At 47.9% G+C, this 25,990-nt stretch overlaps 1 protein-coding gene across 1 annotated transcript in view; it reads right to left on the bottom strand.

Moving 5' to 3' along the window:
* Positions 1 to 25,990, bottom strand: part of LOC128843625 (antigen WC1.1-like) — a 106,121-nt gene that overhangs the window by 11,808 nt on the left and 68,323 nt on the right. The window contains exons 6-12 of the mRNA XM_054040603.1: positions 18,727 to 19,044; positions 9,824 to 10,138; positions 8,521 to 8,835; positions 6,722 to 6,784; positions 6,321 to 6,635; positions 3,399 to 3,431; positions 506 to 646 (exon numbers count right to left, since the gene is read on the bottom strand). Of these exons, the coding sequence (XP_053896578.1) occupies positions 506 to 646; positions 3,399 to 3,431; positions 6,321 to 6,635; positions 6,722 to 6,784; positions 8,521 to 8,835; positions 9,824 to 10,138; positions 18,727 to 19,044 (1,500 nt within the window). The remainder of the gene's footprint in view (positions 1 to 505; positions 647 to 3,398; positions 3,432 to 6,320; positions 6,636 to 6,721; positions 6,785 to 8,520; positions 8,836 to 9,823; positions 10,139 to 18,726; positions 19,045 to 25,990) is intronic.

The raw sequence follows: 25,990 nt of genomic DNA, 5'->3' as shown, positions 1-25,990 counted from the left end.
GAAGGTCTGTCAAAGTTGAAGTTCTCTGGGGCAATGAAGAGGGAGATGTTGATGAAATCATGCAACCAGTGTTGCTTTTTTTTCCCCCTGTTTGCAACCTTCATTGCTCCTCCTTCTGTCTGCAACTTCTGTTGCTCTCTTCCTTCTGTTTTTCTTCTCTTCTGGCACTGCTTAACTTCGGGCACCATGTCACATACACCTTGTACATGGTAGGTGGCAGGGCTGCTATTAGCAGGTCAGGTTTCTGTACCAGATATGGACTGGCTACAGACCTGCCTTCCCAGAGAAATACTCACCAGATGTGTTCACAATAAAATCCCTTAATGCTCTGTCAGGCATGGCTGAGGTTAGCTAAAATAAGTTGTTACATGCAACGCCACTTTGTGGCTGAACAGTATAATACAACTTAACCTTCCATTACACTGACAACACCCCACCCCCCTTAGACGCAGCTCCCCCTGCTATTTCAGAGGCATTTCACACAGTGACACCAATCAACACCCACCTCTGTACTGTGCCCTGGCACTTCGCACCTGTGCACCTAGGATGATTAACACCAGGCAGAGCAGGGACCCCAGGATAATGCAGATAACCACAGGCACCGTGACTCTCCCACTGTTGGTCAGAGGGCGGCGTGCGGGAGCTGGATGGAAATGAACATGCAACAGGGAGAGATTATCCTGTGAGAGTCATGCGGGGGTGGGGGGGCAGGGAGCTCCCCAGTCACTCATTGCATAGCCAAGGACAGCAGGGTAACGGGCTGGGACACAGTCTGTGCGCCATGGGGATAGGTCACAGGCTGCTGTTTAAATCATGGGCTCTGCCCTGTCAGCTGGAGCCAGCAGACAGGAATCGTCAGGCTCAGCAGGGCCTGCAGCTCCCACCCAGGTGACATTCACCCCTAGATTTCACAGGCCATGTGTAAGGGGACTGTTGGCCCCTTACTAAAACTCAGTGGGTTTTTTTTCCATTGGCCGTCTCCCAGTACCAGAAGGAGGGGGAAGGTTCGATGGGAAATCAGGACCTTGAGGCTGACAGTCCCCAGGAACAATGGGGAGAGGCCAGTGCTCCAGGTCAGCCTGATTGACATGGTGGACAGGCTAATGAAGGAGTAAGGAGGCTGGGGGGTGGGGGATCCTGTCCTCCCTGTGAGCTGGAATTGCCTGGAACATAGTGGGCTAATGAGAGAGCAGGGGCCGGAACTAAGCTGGGGAGCAGAGCCGCGCCAGCCAGAGAGAACCAGAGAAGCAGCCCAGGGGGAGCAGAGGCACAGAATCAGCCCACAGGGGAGACCTGTGCTGGGAGGACAGCTATGTCAACCAGATCCAGAGAGGCCAGAAAAGCAGCCCAGGGAACTGGAGGCAGAGTAGCAACAGCCGTGCTGAGGCAGAGTGGAGCTGGAGCTGAGAGAGAGTGGTGGAGCTGGAACTCGGGTTGGAGCAGTCCGGAGCCGGGTGCACTGAGCAGCTGGGCAGAGCGAGGGGGACCCTGGGCAGTGGGCCCAGCACAGGGAGACACCTCCAACCAAGAGGCCTTGCAAGCCAGACTTGGTGGGAGATTGTAACCCCGACAGGGCGGGGGCGACGCTGGGAAGAAGGGTTCTGCCAATTAAATAGGGTTACCATATTTCAGCAAGAAAAAAAGAGGACGGGAGGAGCCCCGCCCTAGCCCCGCCCCTGCCCCTCCCACTTCCCGCCCCCCCAGAACCCCCAACCCTCCCCCCGTTCCTTGTCCCCTGACTACCCCCTCCTGGGACCCCTGCCCCTAACTGCCCCCCAGGACTCCACTCCCTATCTAAGCCTCCCTGCCTCTTGTCCCCTGACTGCCCCAACCCTTATCCACACCCCCACCCCCAGACAGACCCCTGGGACTCCCACGCCCCATCCAACCACTCCCCACCCCCTGACAGCCCCCCCCAGAACTCCCAACCCATCTAAACCCCTCTGCTCCCTGTCCCCTGACTGCTCCGATCCATTTCCCCACCCCTGCCCCCTGACAGCCCCCCCCAGAACGCCCAACCCATCTAAACCCCTCTGCTCCCTGTCCCCTGACTGCTCCGATCCCTCTCCCCACTCCTGCCCCCTGACAGCTCCCCCCCAGAACTCCCAAACACTGCCCCCCTGCTCCTTGTCCCCTGACTGCCCCCTCCTGGGACCCCTGCTCCTAACTGCCCTCCAGAACCCCACCCCCTACCTAAGACTCCCTGTTCCTTGTCCCCTAACTGCCCCCTCCTAAGACCCCCCCCCAACTGCCCCCCAGGACCCTACCCCCTACCTGTACCCTGACTGCCCAAAACTTTCTCCACTCCCCCCCAAAAAGCCCCCCCCCGTTTCTTGACTGCCCCCTCCAGAACCTCCCTGGCCCCCTTACCCTGCTGCTCAGAACAGGGTGTTGGGCTCTGTGCAGCCGAGCCGGACACGTGGCTGAGCTCCCCAGCACAACAAAACCCGGTCTGGCCCTGCACAACAAAACCCGGTCTGGCCCTGCACAGTGCTGCTGGACTGGGCTGCAAGGGAGCTGCCGGCTCAGAATGCAGGGCGGATCCGGCTCCTCTACAGCTGCTCCAGAGTCCAGCCCGGGACTTCCCTGCAGCCCTCCCAGCCACTCGCTCTGCTCTGCCAGGGGGAAATCCCGGACATTGTGAGTGCTTTACAAATTCCCCCCGGACGCTATTTTTAGCACAAAAAGGAGGACATGTCCGGGTAAATCCGGACGAATGGTAACCCTAAATTAAAGCCTGAAGGCATGTGGCCACCATCAGAGCAAGTGTCCGACCCATAGCATCCCTGCAGCACAGCCAGGGCCTGAGAAGGAGGCCTGGGACGTGTGAGGAACAGACTGTGAACTTCCCTTACAGTCCAGAGACACTGGTTGTGATGTCCCCATGCCACAGACCGGGGTGACGTGTTTTCCTTTAACCTTTCCCATTCCCCCCGCCCCCCCGCTTTTTTTAAAATTGATTGCTGTTTAATAAATTGCATTTGCTTTGAACTGTTTGTAATGATCAGTGGGTCAGGGAAGCATCCAGTGTAGAGAGGGACCCTGGGAGTGGGGACAACTTAGCCCCTGCCCTAAGTGAGCACAACAAGGTTGGGGGTTGATCCTGGGCCCAACCTTGTTGGAGTTATGAGGGCTCTGCCACAAAGGAGAGTGGAAGGGGAGCCCTTGAGGTCAGGCAGGCCTCTGGGTAAAGGAAGTCAGAGCGAGAACTCAGATTCCTTCATTAGCCCACTTCACTGGGGTACTGTATAAGCCAGGAAAGTTCCGCACAATAGCGGGACCATTCCCCTGCTTACACATGGAAAGGAGCTCCTGCCTTAGGCTGCAGCTTGCAGCTCATCCTCTGTGACCCAGCAGCAGGTAAATTTAACTCTTGATGGGAGAGGGGGATGATTCTGTTCTACTCAGTGATGCTGTTATCTCTGTCACACCTGCAAAGGGAAAGGTGCAGCGGCACAGGAGCCAGCAAACAGAGCTGTAAACAGGGGAGTTTCAGTGGAAGTTTGCAAGGGGAGTTTGCAGGCGAGACTAAGGCCTGGTCCCCACTAAGCCCCCACTTCGGACTAAGGTACGCAAATTCCACTACGTTAATAATGTAGCTGAATTCGAAGTACCTTAGTCCGAACTTACTGCGGGTCCAGACGCGGCAGGGAGGCTCCCCCGTCGATGCCGCATACTCCTCTCAGCGAGCTGGAGTACCGGCGTCGACGGCGAGCACTTCCGGGATCGATCCGGGATCGATTTATCGCGTCTTAACCAGACGCGATAAATCGATCCCAGAAGATCGATTGCCTGCCGCCGGACCCTCCGGTAAGTGTAGACGTACCCTAAGAGAGGCAGGCAGAGGAATAGACAGGCTAGTGAAGGGAGGGGGTTGTGTTGTGCCTGTGTTTTGGTGCCTGTGGTTAATGAGGAGCTTAGGGATAATGGTAGGATGACAAATGGGAATGAGGCTATGGAGGTAGATATTACCACATCCGAGGTAGAAGCCAAACTCGAACAGCTTAATGGGACTAAATCGGGGGGGGGGGGGGGGGGGGGCAAATAATCTTCATCCAGGAATATTAAAGGAACTGGCACATGAAATTGAAAGCCCATTAGCAAGAATTTGTAATAAATCAGTAAACTCAGGGGTTTTACCGTACGACTGGAGAATTTCTAACATAGTTCCTATTTTTAAGAAGGGGAAAAAAAGTGATCCAAGTAACTATAGGTCTGTTAGTTTGACATCTGTAGTATGCAAGGTCTTGGAAAAAATTTTGAAGGAGAAAGTAGTTAAGGACATTGAGGTCAATGGTAATTGGGACAAAATACAACATGGTTTTACAAAAGATAGATCATGCCAAAGCAACCAGATCTCCTTCTTTGAGAAGGTAACGGATTTTTTAGACAAAGGAAATGCAGTGGATCTAATTTACCTTGATTTCAGTAGGGCATTTGATACGGTTCCACATGGGGAATTATTAGCTAAATTGGAAAAGATGGGGATCAATATGAAAATTGAAAGGTGGATAAGGAACTGGTTAAAGGGGAGACTGCAACGGGTCATACTGAAAGGTGAACTATCAGGCTGGAAGGAGGTTACTAGTGGAGTTCCTCAGGGATCGGTTTGGGGACCAATCTTATTTAATCTTTTTTTACTGACCTTGGCACAAAAAGTGGGAATGTGCTAATAAAGTTTGCGGATGACATAAAGCTGGGAGGTATTGCCAATACAGAGAAGGACCAGGATATCATACAGGAAGCTCTGGATGACCTTGTAAACTGGAGTAATAGTAATAGGATGACATTTAATAGTGAAAAGTGCAAGGTCATGCATTTAGGGATTAACAACAAGATTTTTGGTTATAAATTGGGGACACATCAGTTGGAAGTAACGGAGGAGGAGAAGGACCTCGGAGTATTGGTTGATCACAGGATGACTATGAGCTGCCAATGTGATATGGCCATTAAAATGCTAATGCGGTCTTGGGATGCATCAGGTGAGGTATTTCCAGTAAAGATAAGGAGGTGTTAGTACCGTTATACAAGGCACTGGTGAGACCTCATCTGGAATACTGAGTGCAGTTCTGGTCTCCCATGTTTAAGAAGGATGAATTCAAACTGGAACAGGTACAGAGAAGGGCTACTAGGATGATCCGAGGAACGGAAAACCTGTCTTATGAAAGGAGACTCAAAGAGCTTGGCTTGTTTAGCCTAACCAAAAGAAGGCTGAGGGGAGATATGATTGCTCTTTATAAATATATCAGAGGGATAAATATCAGGGAGGGAGAGGAATTATTCAAGCTTAGTACCAATGTGGACACAAGAACAAATGGATATAAACTGGACATTAGGAAGTTTAGACTTGAAATTAGACGAAGGTTTCTAACCATTAGAGGAGTGAAGTTCTGGAACAGCCTTCCAGGGGGAGTAGTGGGGGCAAAAGACATATCTGGCTTCAAGACTAAGCTGGATAAGTTTATGGAGGGGATGGTATGATGAGAGAGCCTAATTTTGGCAATTAATTGATCTTTGATTATTGGCAGGTAAATATGCCCAATGGTCTGTGATGGGATGTTAGATGGGGTGGGATCTGAGTTACTAAAGAGAATTCTTTCCTGGGTGCTGGCTGGTGAGTCTTGCCCACATGCTCAGGGTTTAGCTGATCGCCATATTTGGGGTCAGGAAGGAATTTTCCTTCAGGGCAGATTGGCAGAGGCCCTGGAGGTTTTTCGCCTTCCTCTGCAGCATGGGGCATGGGTCACTTACTGGAGGATTCTCTGCACCTTGAGGTCTTTAAACCACTATTTGAGAACTTCAATAACTCAGACATAGGTTAGGGATTTGTTACAGGAATGGGTGGGTGAGATTCTATGGTCTGCATTGTGCAGGAGGTCAGACTAGATTATCATAATGGTCCCTTCTGACCTTAAAGTCTATGAGTCTATGAGTCTAAAGGGAGGAGAGTTGGAGTCTGGGGGAAGTGATGTGTTTGTCACTGGGTAGAGCCCCTCAGAGTCCCCGGGGATCTCCAGATGTCACTTCTACAAACTCCCTCAGACCAGCGCAGGGTGTGTATGTTAGTGATTTAGGGGCCATGTCCTCCTATACTGACTAGTAACAAACCAGCACACTGGGGCCTGTGATGGATGCAGGGGCTATGTGGGCTGATGTCTGCGCCAATCTGATCCCACAAAGGTTCCAACCTATAGCATCATTGATGCTCCTGCACATGGGAGATGGGAGGGCCTGGTCTGTGACCAAGCGGGGAAGGCAATTGGACCCATCCTCCTTCCGGAAAATTATAGCATGTAGCAGAAACATCTCCTGTCACTCACCTGAGCAATTCACTCCAACATCTTCCTTATGGCCACAGTTGCTTTCACCCCAGGGCTTGGCAGGACAGTCCCAGAGAGATGACTCTGTCCCTCTGCAATTCAATGTCTCCACCCAGATGGGACCAGTCCCCTCACCGAATGCAGCCTCGCCCGGGGCAGATACAGCAGATCCACAGCCCAGTTGTTTACACACAACGTTAGCATCCGCCATGTCCCAGGAGTCATCACAAACTGTTCCCCAGGAGCCACGGTACCAAACCTCCACTCTCCCCGAGCATCCGTCCTCTCTTCCCACGACGCGTAACTTCTCCCGGTCTGGAAATGCAGAAACCTCACATGTTACTGGGACAGCTGGGAAAGTCCTTAAGGACGAAGAATGAGACACAGAGAAGCAGAAATACCTGTGCAGCTTGGAGAGTTCGGGCATTCGGCAAACAGGGTCTGAGGTGGTTTCTCTTTTTGTCCTATGCAGAGAAAATGATGAACTGAATGGACTGAGAAGCATGTGTGATGTGGGAGAGAGTAGGGTTTATCTGTATATTAAACCCCTAAATTTCAGCAATTTTATAAACTTAAATCTAAAATCTAGTTTATTTCAGAGCTAACGGATTTATTACTCAGTGGATTCTCTGGCTGTTGAAGTCTTTATGCAGCTCCCTATTGGTGTGTGTGTTTGTGGTTATCTGAGTCTGTTCCATCCACCCTGTGTACAGCTGCTTCTGGCCCTGTTTGAAGGTAAACAGATTTGTCAGCTGAAACTCACCCACATTATTGTGGGGATCCAGACACGGTGGTATTAGAATTGAGACCAAAATGGGACTTTAAATCTGAAACAAACTCTCACTGACACGCACAGACACAGACACACTTTTCGGGAATTCCGATCCTGACCCAGATTTCCCAGCCTGGGGGTCAGGAAGCAGGGGCTGCAGCAGAGCTAGTCTCCAGGCAACCTAACAAGCGCAGCGGCCTGTATTAGGCTGCCTGACTGGTCGTACCGCCTGATTGGTGGGAAGGGTCAGCAGTCCAGGTCTTGAATTCAGCACCCAGAGCAGCCATTCAGCAACTGCTCAAAGCATTTCCCACAGCTAGGATACCTCGTTTTCCTGTCTTGTTCCCAGCCTTGCTCTTTCCTTGACTCCAGACTTACCCCTTGCCTTGTTCCAGGTAACCTGGTCCTGACACTGAGCTCCGATTTCTGACTTCGGCTCTGGTCTCTGGCTCTGACCCTTGGCTCCAATTTCTGGCTACCACCTCCTGCTCTAACCACTGGGCATGACTCCTACTTCAACCGCTCAGCGTGACCACTCACATCCTTTTCACTGACATTGGGCCTATCTCTGATTGTTCATCCCAAAAGTATAGCCACTGAGATTCCCAAATGACGCTCGCTAATGGGAGGCATTTACAGTGGCACTGGAACAATTTTTACAGTTGGGGGCTGAAAACCAGTGGTCCCCAAACTTTTGATCTGCCACCCTTACCCATATCCATGCCCCCTCTCCCCCGAGTTGGGGCCAGGACTGAGCCGTGGCTCAGGGGGGAGGATGGGGGAGATGTGGCTAGGGATAAGGGGACTGAGGCTGGGACCACAGCTGGGGGCGGGAGCAGAGCCCTGCTTGTGGGCCAGCAGCAGGACCCTATGTGCGGGACCAGCAGCGGAGCACGGGGCCGGCAGCTGGGACCCCGCACACAACCTGCGGGTGCTGAAGCACCCCTCACACTCCAAATTCCCCTGCCTATGGGCACTTGTGGGGTCTCACTAACTGATTGCACTGTGTAACACACAGCTTGTATAAATAACTCCCATGTTTGTTTTCCAGGGGCTGTATTCTCATTCCTAGAATGGACAATGAAACTTTTATTTCACTAGGAGGGTGGTGAAGCACTGGAATGTGTTATCTAGGGAGGTGGTGGAATCTCCATCCTTAGAGGTTTTTAAGGACCAGCTTGACAAAGCCCTGGCTGGGATGATTTAGTTGGTGTCGATCCTGCTTTGAGCAGGGGGTTGGGCTAGATGACCTCCTGAGGTGTCTTCCAACCCTAATCTTCTATGATTATATGATATGTCTGTCACTGCTGCGAATGTAAGATTGTCTATACTGAAAAGTAAATACATTCACAATTTCTATCACACCCTTTCAATGAGTTAAACATGTAGAGGGTGTGAGCATGCGTGTGCACGGAGTTTCAGAATTACCACTGCAAGAAATATGGGTCTCTTCTGCGCGGTTATCACAGGACTGCTGTTTCCACATGTCTGATGGGCACTGCCAAAGGGACCTGTGCTGCTCAGTGCATGCAACATGGTCCAGCCATGTGGGACCAGAACCTTTTCCATATGTAAAGTCCTTTTCAATCTGCCCTCCGTCCCCACAGTTCAGTTGTTTGCAGACAATTGCTGTGATGTCTCCAGACATCCCATTGGAGCAAACACTGCCCCACGTCCCATTGTAGAAAATCTCCAGCCGCCCAGCACAGTCACTGTCACTCAGCAGCCTCAAATCCGTGAATTCTAGAAGGAAATGCACAAAAAGGGAATTTAAACCATCTGATTCTGAAATGACCTGGTGTGAAGAGTGAAATCCCAGCGATTGCTAATGATCCTGTGCATCATTCGGCAGGAGCAAATGTCAGAGAGAATCGCTCTAAGAATGAGAGACTCTTCTGGACGCCACAGGCCCATTAGAAATACAATGGTCACCTCTGAAAAGTCACCGGTTCCCAGCAGTTACACACACAGATACCTGCAATACAGCAGTGACTGCCCTCCCAACACAAGAGAAATGCTGCAATATCTCCAATACCCCTGGGTGGGAACGTATGGGAAATGGTGACTTTCTAATAATGACCACAGAAGAATAGAGTGATCACATTTTCTTTAAAAGGGAAAATGGAACACCCCACGCGGGGCCCAGCCCCAAGGCCTTCCTTCCTCTCCCTCACCCCCCACATGGGGCCAGCGTAAGCCCACCCTGCCTCCCACCCCCACAGGCACAACCTGAGGTTCCCCTACCCTCTCGGCACATGGGCTGGCCTGAGCCCCCCTGACACCCACCAGTGTCAGGCCAGCCTTAGGCCCCCTTCTTCCCTCCTGTGCGCAGGGCGGCACAAGACCCCTGCTGTCCTCCCATGTGGGGCTGGCCCAGCCAAAGCTGCTGTCTCGAGTCCTCCCTCCAGCGTGGGACTGGTGTTGCCACTCGCCCCACCCCCACATGTTCCTCCACATCCCACTAGGGGTCATATCCCACTTTTTTTTGCAAAACTGTGCATTTGTCCAATTTGCTCTTGCCAAGTCATGATCACTTGTTTTGCTAAAACAGTCAGGATGGCCATGGCAGGCTTAAAAAAGGGACTGTCCCGGCCAAAACTGGATGTATGGGCACCATATAGAAGAGACAATGAGGTAAAGGCTCTATCATTCTCAGCTCTCTCCTCAATTGTCTGCCCCCTCCATTAAATCCCCTCGTAACCAGGCTCATGTGAGCATTTCTGGACCAGACCTGAGCAGAGAACTCCTGCGTCCTCTTTGTGTCTGCAGTTGTGCTGGCCCCAGCCTCTGGAAGGACACTCCCAAAGATTGGATTCATTCCCAGAGCAGTTCACATCATCCAGCCAGATCCGCCCGGATCCTTGCCCATAATGAGCAGAGACAGTTGCATTGATGGCATGTCCACATCCCAGCTGTTTGCAAACGACATTGGAGTCTGACAGATCCCAGGAATCATCACAGACTGTTCCCCAGCTGCCATTGTAATAAATCTCCACTCTCCCAGCACAGCGACCTGCCTCATTCACCAGTCTGATCCGCCTGCTTCCTGCAGGGATAGATCCCAGCTGTTAATATGCAATATGAGGATAATTAAACAGCTTTCATGTAATCAATGATGTTGCTACAATTGCTGAGATATTGAAATGCTTTTAAAAGTCTGTCTTTAACAAGAAACACAGAGAAGAAGAGAAGCTGAGTAAGGAAACAAGGAATACTTTTTACAGAGCAGTATTGATAAACAGCATGTGAGTGAAAGAGCCTAATTCTGAATTCCTTACTCATCAGAGTAATCCTTAAGGGACTCATCACATGGGTCAGAGCTGTTTGTGAGACGAAGGGTTAGCTGAATCAGCCCTTACTTGAAATCTGGAATATTTTCAAACAACTCTTAAATGATAAGCATCAAGTTGTTCAAGGAATTATTAGGCAATTAATTTACCCAAAACCAAATATTCTTTTCAATTGTTACAGAATGGGGAGGGTGTGATACTGGCTGACCAGGTCATGCTAGAGTGTATTTAGATCAGTTCACTCGTGTAGATCAAAGTAATGGTTAGATGTATAAGTGTGTATTCAGATGTTTAAACTTTATGAAAACTAGTGGAACATTACTAGTATTGTTTTCGCTTATCTATTCCTGTCATAATGTAATGCCAAACATGTACATGGTAAATACACTTGTAGCTAAATAACACATATTACACATCAAATAAATTTTGTGAAATGCTAAGGATTTAAGGACTTTAACAGAAAATGCTAATTTCAAAGCAAATGGCAATTATGCATAAGGTTGGAGGTCAAAAATCTAAGTGCATTTCTCACTCCCTGTCATCAAAGGAAAAGCCCACATGGGTAGACTGTCAGCTTGTTTTCTGTGAGAAGAAGATATAAATATGGATTCAAAGAAAGATCCTGTATCTCTGGACTGTTTGGATTCTAACAGAGAAGAATAACTGAATGAGAAGACAGAGATCCCCAGAGTTATTCTGGGTAGCCCTGTGTGAAGGGGTGAGCTCCCCACACTAGCCCTGTAAGAACTGGGTTGGGCAGGATGAACCTAATCAGCTAATTACACTGCAAACAGTGGAGCTTTAGGCCGGAATCAGCTGGTTAGAGAGACTTGCCTGTTCAGGAACTGGTGAGACCTATAAAGCCAGGAAACTGGCTATGAACTGGGGCTGTTGGGAAAGGCTGCAGTAAGGCAGGCAGCAGTCATGCCCTGGGAAGAGGGAGGAGTGTTTGGGGGCTGCAGGGATATAATCTGCAGTTACTCCCTGGTGGTGGATTCTTGAGGCTGGCACAGCCAGAGTGAGGAGAGGAACCAGAGTATAGGAAGCAGTCATAGAATCATAGAAGCTTAGGTTTGGAAGCAACCTCAGGAGGCCATCAAGTCCCACGCCCTGCTCAAAACAGGACCAACCACAACTACATCAGTCCAGGTAAGGAGCAGTGTGGGCAGAGGGAGGAAGCCCAGAACTGCTGAGGAGGCCTGGGTTCCCCTACCAGCCAATGAGGGAGTGGCACCAGGGCAGTGAATGGGAAGATTGCCTAGGCAGTTGATGGCCTGAATCCCATAAGGGGAAACACTGAATGACCTAGCTGGAGGCTAAGTCACAAAGAGGATGCTGCGGGTCCTGGAGGAAGAGGAGCTGCAGACCAGAGTCAGAGTGATGGTGTGCAAACTGTGGATGGGGCGTTGGCCTCGAGAGCTAATTCCCAGAGTGACAAGGAGGAGATGCCAGATTGGCAGTGAATGGAGTACCTCATGACACCCTGTAAAAGACTTTTGGGAAACTGACAGTTTATTACATCACTGCCACCATTTGGAGTTACAAACTGATTTGCCTATTATATTTTACCTGCTATAGACTCTCAATAACCCTCTTAGCTAATAAATAATAACTTCTTAGCTAATAAACCTTTAGTTATCTACTATAGAACTGGCTGCCAGCGTTATTGTTGGAATAAGGTCTGGAGTGACTGACTGGTCTCTTGGGACTGGGAGAAACTTGGTGTGGTGTGATATTATGATTAAGTGACATTTTATCACAACTTTCAGTTTGTCTGGATGGCAAGTTAGGCTGAAGAGCCTAAAGGGACTGTCTGTGACTCCATGGTGAGACTTGTGTAGTGATCCAGGAGTTCATGTTTGTGATTGGCTTGGTGAAATCTAATTATAGAATAGGGGTCTCAAACTCCTGGCCTGCGGGCCATCTGCAGCCCAGGAACCCCCCCACTGTGGCCCGTGGAGGAGAGATAGAAGGAGAGACGCAGGCAGACTGACTGTCTGCAATGTCTGCTGTAGGCACCGCCCCCCTGTAGCTCCCATTGGCTGGGGGAGAGGGACAGAGATATCATCATTAGTTGCTAGGCAGAGTCAGCCATGGAGGCAGCATCACTTTTTTCCACAATGACAGGTTTCAGAGTAGCAGCCGTGTTAGTCTGTATCCGCAAAAAGAAGAACAGGAGTACTTGTGGCACCTTAGAGACTAACAAATTTATTAGAGCATAAGCTTTCGTGGACTACAGCCCACTTCTTCGGATGCATATCGAAGAAGTGGGTTGTAGTCCACGAAAGCTTATGCTCTAATAAATTTGTTAGTCTCTAAGGTGCCACAAGTACTCCTGTTCTTCTTTTTTCCACAATGAATATAAACAAGTCAAAATACCGAACACAACTATCTGATGCACACCTTGCTGCAATCCTGAAGGTTTCAACTGCTCAGGCAGGAAGGCCAAACATCAACAAACTGACAGAACTGAAGCATTTACAGGTGTCTGGCAAACACTAAAAACTCTCTTGCAGGTGAAGAATTGTATAAAATTGTATGACAGCTTTATTATTTCTATGAAATTCAGAATAAAAAATACAATATAAATGTTTTCTTTTCTGAACACCATCTTCAATGACATTATTAGCCCACTGGGCGGATTCAAAGACTGGCACTGGCCCTAAGGCAAATTGAGTTTGAGACCCCGTTACACTGGTCTACAATTTTTGAGAAGTCGTCTGCTTCAGAGATGAAATGTGTTATTTATTATGTATTTTGATGTGCTGAATTCAAATATGACAATTAAAACAACTGATTGGCTACTGTTTCTAAAATATTTAAGTTTTTACATTTTATGTCTATGTATATTGTGTAGATAGTAGAGTTTTAATCATAAATTGTAAACCTAGGTCTTTTCATGTGTTTATGGTTGCTTTACAAGATAATATTTCACCTGTCCTGTTTATGTAACACTTTAAAAATCAGCAAAAGGGTTATATAAATAAAATTTATTATGAAACAAAAGGCAAACTATTATGTACATAGTTTAGTCCTATTCAGTGTCTACTCGGCGCTTCTTGGCTTGTCTCTTGTATTCATTAAATGGAGGATCTCTTGTCACTGTCCAGCAATAGTCTGCAAGCATTGATGGGCTCCATTTGCCCTGATAGCGTTTCTCCATTGTTGCAATGTCCTGGTGAAATCGCTCGCCATGCTCGTCGCTCACTGCTCCGCAATTCGGTGGAAAAAAATCTAGATGAGAGTGCAAAAAATGTATCTTTAGTGACATGATGCAACCAAGGCTTTGGATGCCTTGAGGAGGTTTTCCACCATCAACCTGTAGTTGTCTGCCTTGTTGTTTCCGAGAAAATTTATTGCCACTAACTGGAAGGCTTTCCATGACGTCTTTTCCTTGCCACGCAGTGCATGGTCAAATGCATCATCTCGAAAAAGTTCACAAATCTGAGGACCAACAAAGACACCTTCCTTTATCTTAGCTTCACTTAACCTTGGAAATTTTCCATGGAGGTACTTGAAAGCTGCTTTTGTTTTGTCAATGGCCTTGACAAAGTTCTTCATCAGACCCAGCTTGATGTGTAAGGGTGGTAACAAAATCTTCCTTGATTCAACAAGGGGTGGATGCTGAACACTTTTCCTCCCAGGCTCCAATGACTGTCTGAGTGGCCAATCTTTCTTGATGTAGTGGGAATCTCTTGCACGACTATCCCATTCGCAGGGAAAACAGCAGTACTTTGTGTATCCAGTCTGCAGACCAAGCAAGAGAGCAACAACCTTCAAAATCGCCACAAAGCTGCCACTGATGTTGGTCATAGTTTATGCACCTCAAAAGTTGTTTCATGTTGTCATCGGTTTCCTTCATATGGACTGCATGACCAACTGGAATTGATGGCAAAACATTGCCATTATGCAGTAAAACAGCTTTAAGACTCGTTTTCGATGAATCAACGAACAGTCTCCACTCATCTGGATCGTGAACGATGTTGAGAGCTGCCATCACACCATCGATGTTGTTGCAGGCTACAAGATCACCTTCCATGAAGAAGAATGGGACAAGATCCTTTTGATGGTCACGGAACATGGAAACCCTAACATCACCTGCCAGGAGATTCCACTGCTGTAGTCTGGAGCCCAACAGCTCTGCCTTACTCTTGGGTAGTTCCAAATCCCTGACAAGGTCATTCAGTTCACCTTGTGTTATGAGGTGTGGGGGAGGATGGGAGAAAATGTGGGTCCTGTGACATTGATGGTTCAGGACCAGAAGTTTCATCCTCTTCCTCTTCCTCGTCTGACTCAAGTGAGAATGATTCTGGTGCATCAGGAACTGGCAGTCCTTCTCCGTGGGGTACTGGGCATATAGCTGATGGAATCTTTGGATAATGCACAGTCCACCTTTTTTGTCTTTGACACACCTTTCCCAACTGGAGGCACCATGCAGAAGTAACAATTGTTGGTATGATCTGTTGGCTCTCTCGAAATCATTGGCACTGCAAAAGGCATAAATATCCTTTTCCTGTTCAACCACTGGCGAAGATTTGTTGCACAAGTGTTGCAGCATATGTGTGGGGCCCACCTCTTGTCCTTATCTCCAATTTTGCAGACAAAATAAAGGTGATAGGCTTTCTTAACCATAGTGGTTATACTGCGCTTTTGTGATGCAAAAGTCACTTCACCACAAACATAGCAGAAGTTATCTGCACTGTTCACACAAGTACGAGGCATCTCTGCTCACTTTGGCTAAACAGAAATGTGTCCCTTTGCAAAATCAAACACTGACAAATCAGAGAGCATGACACTGTATGATTTCTAGAGCTGATATAGGGCAATTTGTTCAGCACAGCCATGTAAGCTTCGTTATGATTGCATCATCCATGACTTCTAAGAATAACATGATGCAATTCATATCATGTATGACGCAATACCAGCTTCAGACTGCATCATTCATTGTTTTGCCTAAAAAGCAAGTACTGTCCAAACCCAGTCATAGATTTATTCATAGATCCAGTCAAAGATGTATTTTAGTCATTTCTGGTTTAAATTGAGATCCCTTCCCTTTATAACTCACTTATCCTCCGCCATTCCCAAGTCAAGGGTCATATATACTGACCCAGTAGCATATCTTGAAAACTAGAGCCAATCAACAATTTTAAGCATCATTTTCATTCTCAGTGACCAGAATTAGTAAAGTTTGACTACATTTATTTCAGAAGCATTTTGACTGTAGAGCAGTGTTATTGACCACACTAGCAGTTTGGGTGTCTGCTCTTGTTTTTTTGAGTCTGCCCTGAGATAGTCACTTACAGTGGTGAGCCACTCCAGACAGCATGACAGGAGGTACCAGAACGTTAGAGAAAAGCAGACTTGGTACCAATTTATTTTACAAATAAAGGGAAAGAAAGGCAAATTGGATCCATCTGTCTACAATAAACTCCCAGACACTTAGGGTCTAATTCTACGCTGCTGAAATCAACTGTGAAGCTCCCACTGACACAATGGGAAAAGAAATAGGCCCTTAATGTGCTGTAGTTACCCTGCAGTTGGAATGGGCATGAAAAATGATATCAATGCAGTAACATACAGTGCATGATATAGGGTGTGGTAAACCCAGGACAAACAGCTACGGGGATGGGGGGGGTAGTAATTAGTCCCAGGGGGTTAAAAGGCCTCTCCCAGTCCACTGAATAGAGATAATCACGGGGAAACAAGGTTCAGCTGGAAAAGGGGTTACTAGGAAACTAATTAGGTTCAGTTGGCTCCAACTGCTTGAGACCTTTTTAAAACCCTCCCCTGTGTGGAAAGAGGGGTGGGGGGTGAGAGAGTGAGAGAAGCTGCCAGTAGGCTGGGTGCAGCAAGACACCAGGAAGGAAGCTGCACTCCCTCCCCAGAAGGGAAGGAAAACAAGCACAAGGGACTGACTGGGGAAAGGAATAGCCAGACCCTGTGCTACCTGTAAGGATCTGCCTTGCCCAAGCCTGTGTCTCCAAGGCAAAAAGGACTGAGCCTGCTGAGGGGAAGAAGGTACTTTGCCACAAGGGACATAGTTAAAATATCTGTTACTTGTTTACGTTTACAGTGGGACCTTAATGTAAATAATATACCAGCAAAAAGAACAATAGAATTATCTTGTACAATAGTCATGTACAACCAAGAACAATGAAAAAAATCCCATCACAGATTCCTTTTTCCTTCTTTTCCTTTAAATGAAGGAAAATTGCACAGTTATATGATTAGGACTTAACAAGGTAACATTAGAACAGCAACTTTGATGTGTTTCCTAAGTGACAGAGGGCTAGATCCACAAAGGAACATGCTACCTAAATTGCCTCTTTATAAATATATAATGTATAAATCGTTACATATTTATTGAAGCAGGGACTTGACTCTCCCATATCCCAGGTGATTGCCCTGGCCACCAGCTAGAATCAATCTCTAGCATTTTTCTGATTCAGTGACCGATTATTTGTACAAAGTGGAACATTTCCAGCAGGAGAGACCCACCTGAGCATATCCTATAGTCCAGGGGTCGGCAACGTTCGGCACGCGGCTCGCCAGGGTAAGCACCCTAGCGGTCCGGGCCAGTTTATTTACCTGCTGACGCGGCAGGTTCGGCCGATCGTGGCCCCCACTGGCTGCGGTTCGCTGTCCCGGGCCAATGGGGGCGGCAGGAAGCCGCGGCCAGCACATCCCTCGGCCCGCGCCACTTCCCGCCACCCCCATTGGCCCGGGACGGCGAACCGCGGCCAGTGGGGGCCGCGATCGGACAAACCTGCCGCGTCAACAGGTAAATAAACTGGCCCGGACCGCTAGGGTGCTTACCCTGGCGAGCCGTGTGCCGAACGTTGCCGACCCCTGCTATAGTCTATAGTGACTAGGGCACTCACCTGTGTTCATATCCCTGCTCGAAATCAGGCAGAGCAGGGTTTGAACGTGGATTTCCCACCTCCCAGCTGAGTGCTTTAACCACTGGGTTATGGGTAAAATGGGGAGATGAGAGAGCTGACCTGGCTTACATGCCTTGCTCCAGGAGTGGGTTCATGACTGAGATCCCTAAGCAGAGGTGCTTACCTCTGCCTGTGTGTCAGGGGGCTGAGGCTTAGATCAATAGCAGGTTGGCATCTAAAGAACTTTGTGTATCTAGGCCCTACTCCCTTCCTTGGCATTTCACTGCTGGCAAATTTAGGTGGTTCACTGTTCAGCTTTCTGGCTTCTGCTGCCTAACTCTCCCCATGCATTGTACGGGGAGCTGGGTGTGTGACTCAGAGCTGAGGATTCCATTGGATGGTAAGGTACCTAGGAGTCAGGCCTTGCAATGCCTAAGTTCCTTCGGGGATCTAGCCAAGAGCCACTATCCATGGCAGTCTTGGTCAAAACAGATTACATCTGACTTCCTTTTCTTCCTATTGTTTTCTGATTCAAGACAGCACGTTTGTTAAGACTTAAAATCAAGAAGCCACTATATACACTAGAGCTGCTTGGAAGTTCATCTTTTCCCCCACAAAATATGAATGACCGTGAATATTTTTCATGTTTCACAAATAAATTTGGGTTTTTCATAGAGCTAATGATTAAAAAAAATTAATCGTGATTAATCGTGCTGTTAAACAATAATAGAATACCATTTATTTAAATATTTTGGATGTTTTCTACCATTTCAAATATATTGATTTCAATTACAACACAATAGAAAGTGTACGGTGCTCACTTTATATCTATTTTTTTATTCCAAATATTTGAAGTATAAAAAATGAAAGAAATAGTATTTATCAATTCAGTTAATACAAGTACTGTAGTGCAATCTGTTTATCATGGAAGTTGAACTTACAAATGTAGATTTTATGTACAAAAAATAACTGCATGCAAAAATAAAACAAATTTAGATTGGTATTCTATTGTTTAACAGTGTGATTAAACTGTGATTATAATTTTTTTTTTAAATCTCGATTAATTTTTTCAGTTAAATGCATGAGTTAACTGTGGTTAATCAACAGTCCAAGTTTTTCAACAAAAATCTGAACATTTTCAATGAAAACAGACTTTTTGGGAAAGTTTGTAATCTTATTGTGAAGATTTTTCACAGGAAAAAAGTTTTCATGAAATTTTTTGAACATAAAAATATAGGAGAGAGAGAAGTTGCTATAGTGCATTAACCGTATAACATGGCTATGCTTTGTTCTGTATATAATATATTTTTACTATAAATGGGTCACAGTTTGAACCTCAGATCCACATCATTTCAAGGTCTGCTGAGATCACAGCACAAGGTGGGGTGGAGGCAGACCCTAGGGTGGGTTATGTTCCCACTGAACAAGGACAGGATATTTAGAAGATTTTCACACTAAGTCACCTGAGCAAATGACACCGACGTCCTCAGCAATTCCTGTCTGGGCTGTCTCAGATGCGGAGTTGTCACAGAGAGTCAGACGAGTCTCATTTCCTCCACATCGGACACTTTTCAGCCCCACGGGGCCTGTTCCTCGCTCAGACTTAGCGGGGTTATAAGCTTTCTCAGCGACTCCGCACTGGAGCTGTCTGCACACCACGCTGGCATCGTCCATGTCCCACTGGTCATCCAGGACTCTGCCCCACGCACCATGGAGGAAAATCTCGACTGTCCCACTGCATCGGCTCTCTCCATACAACAGTCTGAGCACCTCAGAACGACCTGGGCTCACAGAGACACAAAATATGCTGAATAACATTCCCTGCTGGTACTGCATTAGAAATAACACACAGATGTGAGGTAAAACACAGGTTTTTGTGACAAGTGGAAGGTAACCCTCACCACTGTGCAGTGATAGAGGGAACAACCTCTCTCAAGGGTTTCATTTGTCTGTCTACTCAGAAATGCAGGAGGTGATGGACGGAAAGAATTCCCCAGCTCTGAGATCAGAGCTTGCACAATGTGGAGCGCTATCACCTCCCTAAGGAGTCAATGTGAGTGGATAATGCTCAGGAACACCTGGCACATCAGGCCCCTGGTTACCAAAACGCTCTGTGCAAAAGTGCTTAGTGCTCACCCCACACACTGATAGTGGCAGCACTGTGAGATAGGTGTGATTTACAACACTAGTCTTTTCTGCACTGAGCTGGGTTTTTCCAGGCCAGGTCTGCAACTGTGGACACTTGAGTTACCTTTCTCATGAACTCTAGCTATTGTCTTGGCTGGAGATGATGCTTGGAGGGTGAGTGACCTCTGGGCAATGGGGAGGAAGGTCCCATTTTTTTCTAAACATATGTATTTTTCATTTTAAAACTTTGTTCACTGTGAGCATGTAAAGATGTTGAAGTTCCTTATGGGAGAAGCCAAGACTTTCTGGTGATTAGGTCATTGGAGATTTATACAGTGTGTACGGCACCTTGCATTTCAAAGGAGCCAAAGTGTTCCCAAAATATAATCTGTAAACCTGTCAAATCTTCCTAAATATGTAAACAGTTATAAAAATATACATACAGAGGACAGTAGTGACTCCATATTTAAAGATGAGATTAATATTGCACTTAAGACAGGGGATTCAATTACTTTGTTTTTTATTAAAGTTATATATGGTCTGATTCTCACATTAAGACTCCTATACTCTGAGCAGGTGTCACAGAGTCACCGGACAATGCTCTGGAACTATTCCATATGAATCCAGTCAGGACTCTGGGGGAATATTACTCCTCTCTGGGAGCAGACTGTCTCCAGGGCAAGAAGCTTACACAGTTTCGACCTTCTTGGGTCTGACCTCGGAGTATTCAGCATCCCCTTCTCACACAGTGTGCTTCCCACAGCGAGTTCGTACCGTGGCGGGGGGGGGGGCTCCTGGGGAAGCCAGAGGGTCCTGCACCCCAAATCCGCAGTCAGACATGACTCTCAGCCAGCCAGTAAAACAGAAGGTTTATTAGACAACAGGAACACAATCCAAAACAGAACTTGTAGGTACAGGGAACAGGACCCCTCAGTCAGGTTCATGTTGGGGCCGGGGAGGCAAGAGCCCAGTGGTGTAGCCAGGTTCTAACATCAGGGGGAGCGAACACAAAAAAAGGCACCACCCGACATATCAAATTACTAATTACATACTTTTAAATTGGTTATACATATTTATTTGTACTTAAAATAAAAACACAAGAATGATCCAGCCACGGAAGGGTTTGCACAGCCGGCATTTCACAGGAGAACTTTAGATTATACTTAGATATACATTAGTTTCTAGAAAGTAAATGACAGAATACAGTTGTTTATAATTGTCACAGGTTTAAAAAAAAACCTGGCCATTTTTTCCAGTTACTAATTTCATTTTAAAATCAATCAGTGAAATGCACTTTATTTATAATAGATCGTAATACTAAAGTCACCGAAAAGGCATGACAAATACAAGTTTTATGAGAATTGGTGAGCAAAGATCTCATAGCTCTTTGGGGTTGGACAAAGCAGTAATTTCCCTCAAAGTAGCTTTATTCATGGGGTTTTTTTTAAACAAAAGACATCTCTACGACACAGGTTGGCAGTCTAACATTTTTGAAACACTGAGTACTGAAAATTAGTGTTTTTAACCAATTTAAGCTGTACGCGCGCACACACACACACACAAAACAACAACAAAAAACAAACCTCTTCCTGCTTTCCTATCACCAGTTCTGTTACTACAGGAATGAAATCTAGACATCCTGTAAAATAGCTAGTTCAACATTGTTCTTCAAATCTCAGATCAGTGAAATGCAGCTTTGCATTTGAGATACTATATGACTGCCTGCATCTACACTGACATCAGGAGAGAAGAAAAGGACAAAACTGTCCCTATGATTTAAAAAAAAAAAAGGCGAGACACACCCACCCACTATCAGTGCAACAAGAAGGGAGAACAGTAGCTGGGGCCAAGAGAGAAGATGCAATGAAATCCTCCTGTATCCACAACTAACATCTGAAAAGCATCAGTCACTCTGCAGATCAAAGAAAGAAAGAACAGCCAGTATTCAGATAGATAGGATCCTTATGACCTCTATATGAGAAGTGCACTTTCTAAGGCCTTGGCTACACTTGTGAGTTACAGCACTGTAAAGGCTCCCGCAGCGCTGTAACTCACTCCCCGTCCACACTGGCAAGGCATTTGCAGCACTGTATCTCCGTGGTTGCAGCGCTGCATGTACTCCACCTCTCTGAGAGGAATAGCGAGTATTGCACTGCAGCTGCAGCGTTGCGGCGCCAGTGTGGCCGCCCAATGCACTGTGAATGGCCTCCAGAATTATTCGGCAGTATCCCACAATGCCTGTTCTAGCCACTATGGTCATCAGTTCAAACTCTACTGCCCTGGCCTCAGGTAACCAACCATGTGACCGACCCTTTACATTCCCCGGGAATTTTAAAAATCCCCCTCCTGTTTGCTCAGCCCGGTGTGGCGTGGAGTGCTATCAGCGAACCTTTCCAGGTGACCATGCCTCCACGCGCCAAGTGAGCCCCAGCATGGAGGTTGCTGGACCTCATCAGTGTTTGGGGGAGGAAGCTGTACAGTTGCCGTACTGCTGCGCTCCAGCCGTAGGAATTACGATTCCTTCGGGAAGGTATCAAAGGACATGATGGAAAGGGGCCATGACCGGGACGCCCTGCAGTGCAGGATTAAAGTGAAGGAGCTGCGGAGTGCCTACTGCGAAGCCCGCGACGCAAACGGCCGCTCGGGTGCTCCCCCCATGACCTGCCGATTCTACAAAGAGCTGGATGCGATACTTGGGATTAACCCCACCTCCACTCCGAGCACCACCATGGACACTTCAGAGCCGGTGGGGGTGGGGGGGAAGGAGGAGGAAAACAGGAGTGATGGTGGTGGGCCGGATGGAGACACCCCAGAATCCCTGGAGCTATGCAGCCAGGAGCTCTTCTAGAGCCAGGAGGAAGGTAGCCAGTCGCAGCAGCCGGTACTTGGTGGAGGACAAACAGAAGAGCAGGTTCCTGGTAAGCGGTTTTTGTTTTCAGGAAGGAATTTTTTCGGTGCGGGCTCTTTCGGAGAGGAGGGTTAGGCATGCATGCCTAGATGCGGAATAGTGCATTGATGTGGTTTATCACATCGCGGTAATCGGCCTCGGTAATCTCCTCGAATGTCTCATCCAGAACGTGTGCAATGCGCTTGCGCAGGTTTATGGGGAGAGCCACCGTGGTCCTTGTCCCAGCCAGGCTAACGTGTCCGCACCACTGTACCGCGAGGGGCGGGGGGACCATTGCTGCAAACAGACAAGCTGCATATGGGCCAGGGCGGAAGCCGCTTTGCAGTAGAAGACCCTCCCTTGCTTCCCAGGTCACCCTCAGCAGCGAGATATTGTCCAGGACGAACTCCTGTGGAAAACGTTGGGACAGTGTTCAGCGTAGGTGCCCCCTGAAGCTGTTGGCTCTCCCCAAGGCACAGAAACCCAGAGGACAGTGCAGCCCTGAAACAATCAGTCCCCCTTACTCACCATTTTGAGGTTCCCGTGGGATATGTGTGCTCTGTTTCAGACGGGAAAATTATGCTATTGTGTAGACCTTGTGTGTTTTCTACTCCTTAAGTGCGGGGGGAATCATTACTCTGTCTGGTATAAACAATGTTGCCTCTGTTAAATGTTGCATTTTGCCTATACAGCTGCATCAACCTTGAGACCTCAGCCGTCCCTCTTATCGCCTGCTCAGAGACTGCAAAGACTCAGGAAGAGACCGTGAAAAAGCAAAGAAGACATGCTGCAAGAACTGATGCAGCAATCTATTAAAGAGAATGAGAATGCACAGAACTGGAGGGAGAGAGAAAGCAGGATCCGCCAGGAAAACGCAGCGCACCGGCGGCAAAGCACAGAGCACTGGCAGCAAAGCACGGATCGGCTCATAAGCATCCTGGAGCGCCAAGCAGATGCTATCCAGGAGCTGGTAGCCATGCAGAAAGAGGAGCAATACCGCAAACGCCACCCCCCCTCCACAGCCCTTGTCCAAAAACTCTTTCCGTTGTGCTCTACTGTCACCTCCAACCCACTTTCCCCAACTTCCATGTTCTTCACGCCACCCGCTGCCTCCAACACCAGTATCTTCACCACCCAGCCCTGAAAACCATGACCCTTACCCTCTGCACTCAACCCCCATCACCATGCAGTATAGCTGTCCTGAAGTGCAGCACCCACTGCACAGCACACCAGACAGGACATATGCGTATCTGTGATTGTACTGTTCTCCACTCCACCCCCTTGTTTCTTTTCAAGAAATAATTTTTTTTCTTTTCAATAAATGGATTCTTTGGCTTTGAAAACATTCTTTATTATTGCATAAAGTAAAAGACTCCTTAGCCCAGGAAATAAACAGGCACTGCAAGTCTGCTTGTCTGCTTAGCAAACACTGATTCCTAAAGATTGGAACTACTGCACTTCACTGCAGGGCACCAGATATCACTGCTGGTTTTCAGCCTCAAATTGCTCCCTCAAGGCATCCCTAATCCTTGCAGCCCCGTGCTGGGCCCCTGTAATAGCACTGCTCTCTGGCTGTGCAAATTCAGCCTCCAGGTGTTGAACCTCGGAGGTCCATGCCTGAGTGAAGCTTTCACCCTTCCCTTCACAAATATTATGGATGGCACAGCACGCGGATATAACCGTGGGGATGCTGTTTTCGGCCAAGTTCAGCTTCCCAAACAGAGATCGCCAGCGGCCCTTTAAATGGCCAAAGGCACACTCCACAGTCATTCGGCACCGGCTCAGCCTGTAGTTGAACTGTTCCTTGCTGCTGTCAAGGCTCCCTGTGTAGGGTTTCATGAGCCATGGCATTAACGGGTAAGCCGGATCTCCAAGGATCACAATGGGCATTTCAACTTCCCCTACCGTGATCTTCCGCTCTGGGAAAAAAGTCCCGGCCTGCATCTTCCTGAACAGCCAAGTGTTCCAAAAGATGCAGGCGTCATGCACCTTTCCGGGCCAGCCTGTGTTAATGTCAATGAAATGCCCACGGTGATCCACAAGCGCCTGGAGAACCATAGAGAAATACCCCTTCCGATTAACATACTCGGATCCTAGGCTGGGTGGTGCCAGAATAGGAATGCATCTATCTCCCCTCCACAGTTAGGGAACCCCATTTGTGTAAAGCCATCCACTATTTCCTGCACGTTACCCAGAATCACGGTTCTGCTGAGTAGGATGCGATTAATGGCCTTGCAAACTTGCAACAACACGATTCCAACGGTCGACCTTCCCACTCCAAACTGGTTTGCGACCGACCGGTAGCTGTCTGGAGTTGCCAGCTTCCAGATTGCAGTAGCCACCCGCTTCTCCACTGGCAGGGCAGCTCTCAATCTCGTGTCCTTGCGCCGCAGGGTGGGGGCAAGCTACTCACACAGTCCCATGAAAGTGGCTTTTCTCATCCGAAAGTTCTGCAGCCACTGCTCATCATCCCAGACTTCCATGAAGATGTGATCCCACCACTCGGTGCTTGTTTTCTGAGCCCAAAAGCAGCGATCCACGGTGCTGAGCATGTCCGTGAATGCCACAAGCAATTTTGTGTCGTACACGTTACGCGGCTCGATAGCATCATCGGACTCCTCACCCTCACTCTCACTGTCACTTTGGATCTTAAGGTATAGTTCTTCAAACATGACGTGCTGGTGAGACTTGTCAGCATACTCCTCAGCATTTCGGACTCTATTTCCGGCAGACAGATCGCACTGCACAGAAACCGTTGAAAGATGGCGCCAAAGGTGGACGGAAACAAAGGGATTTCTGGGTTGCGAAGCGATGCATCACGGGGCATTGGGACAGGACCCAGAATTCCCCGCACCCAAGCCCCCTTCCCACAACCCACGGCGCCAGAATGGAAAAAGGTGCTCTGTGGGATAGCTGCCCATAATGCACTGCTCCCAATAGCACTGCAATTGCCGCAAATGTGGCCACGACAGTGCGCTGGGCAGCTGTCAGTGTGGACAGACTGCAGCGCTTTCCCTACTCAGCTGCACGAAGTCAGGTTTAACTCACAGCGCTATACATCTGCAAGTGTAGTCAAGGCCTAAGTAAACTGTAGCTCCATTCGAGTCAGTGGGGATATTTACGTGCATCTCTGGTGGACTGGGGCCCAAAATGCTCCCACCAACTGGAGAAATGGAGGGTTCCTCTGTGGTGCACCCATGGGTCCTGTGGTATCCTATTGAATTTACAGTCATCTTCTGGATGCCTTGCACTGCCAGGCTCTCTGTAAAGGTGACTCATGGTCCATCCCTGTCTTCGCCCATCTTTCCTATAACCCAGTCCGAAGAGCAGCTTGGCAGCCTTCCCCATAGCCTCTTGGACTTTGCTACTTCTACACACGACTGTCTTAAAACATTTTTTTGGTTAATTAAAGGATTAATCTGAAGCGTTCTGTTCCTCTCCTTCTGTTGTAAGCAGCCTGCATAGCTGTGCCTGCTCTTCCCTGCCCTTTGGTTTCAGTATTATGCGCACTTTTACTGTATTGGAGGGGTTTGTTTTCTTTCATCTGCCACAGTTGGAAAAATGGGGTTTATTTTATGTTGTACAAAATAAAAATCTATATCTGTTCCTTCTCCTGGTGTGTGTGTACCTTAGACCTCTGGTGTTGTATGGTATTTCATCTGGAAATGAGCAGTAGCTGGAAGTCACTACAGTCTAATGTGGAAAGATGGTCA

The sequence above is a fragment of the Malaclemys terrapin genome, chromosome 1 (genome assembly GCF_027887155.1).
Source record: "Malaclemys terrapin pileata isolate rMalTer1 chromosome 1, rMalTer1.hap1, whole genome shotgun sequence".
Taxonomy (NCBI): domain Eukaryota; kingdom Metazoa; phylum Chordata; order Testudines; family Emydidae; genus Malaclemys; species Malaclemys terrapin.
The sequence above is the reverse complement of the archived record's forward strand: the minus strand, read 5'-3'. Positions and strand labels throughout refer to the sequence as shown.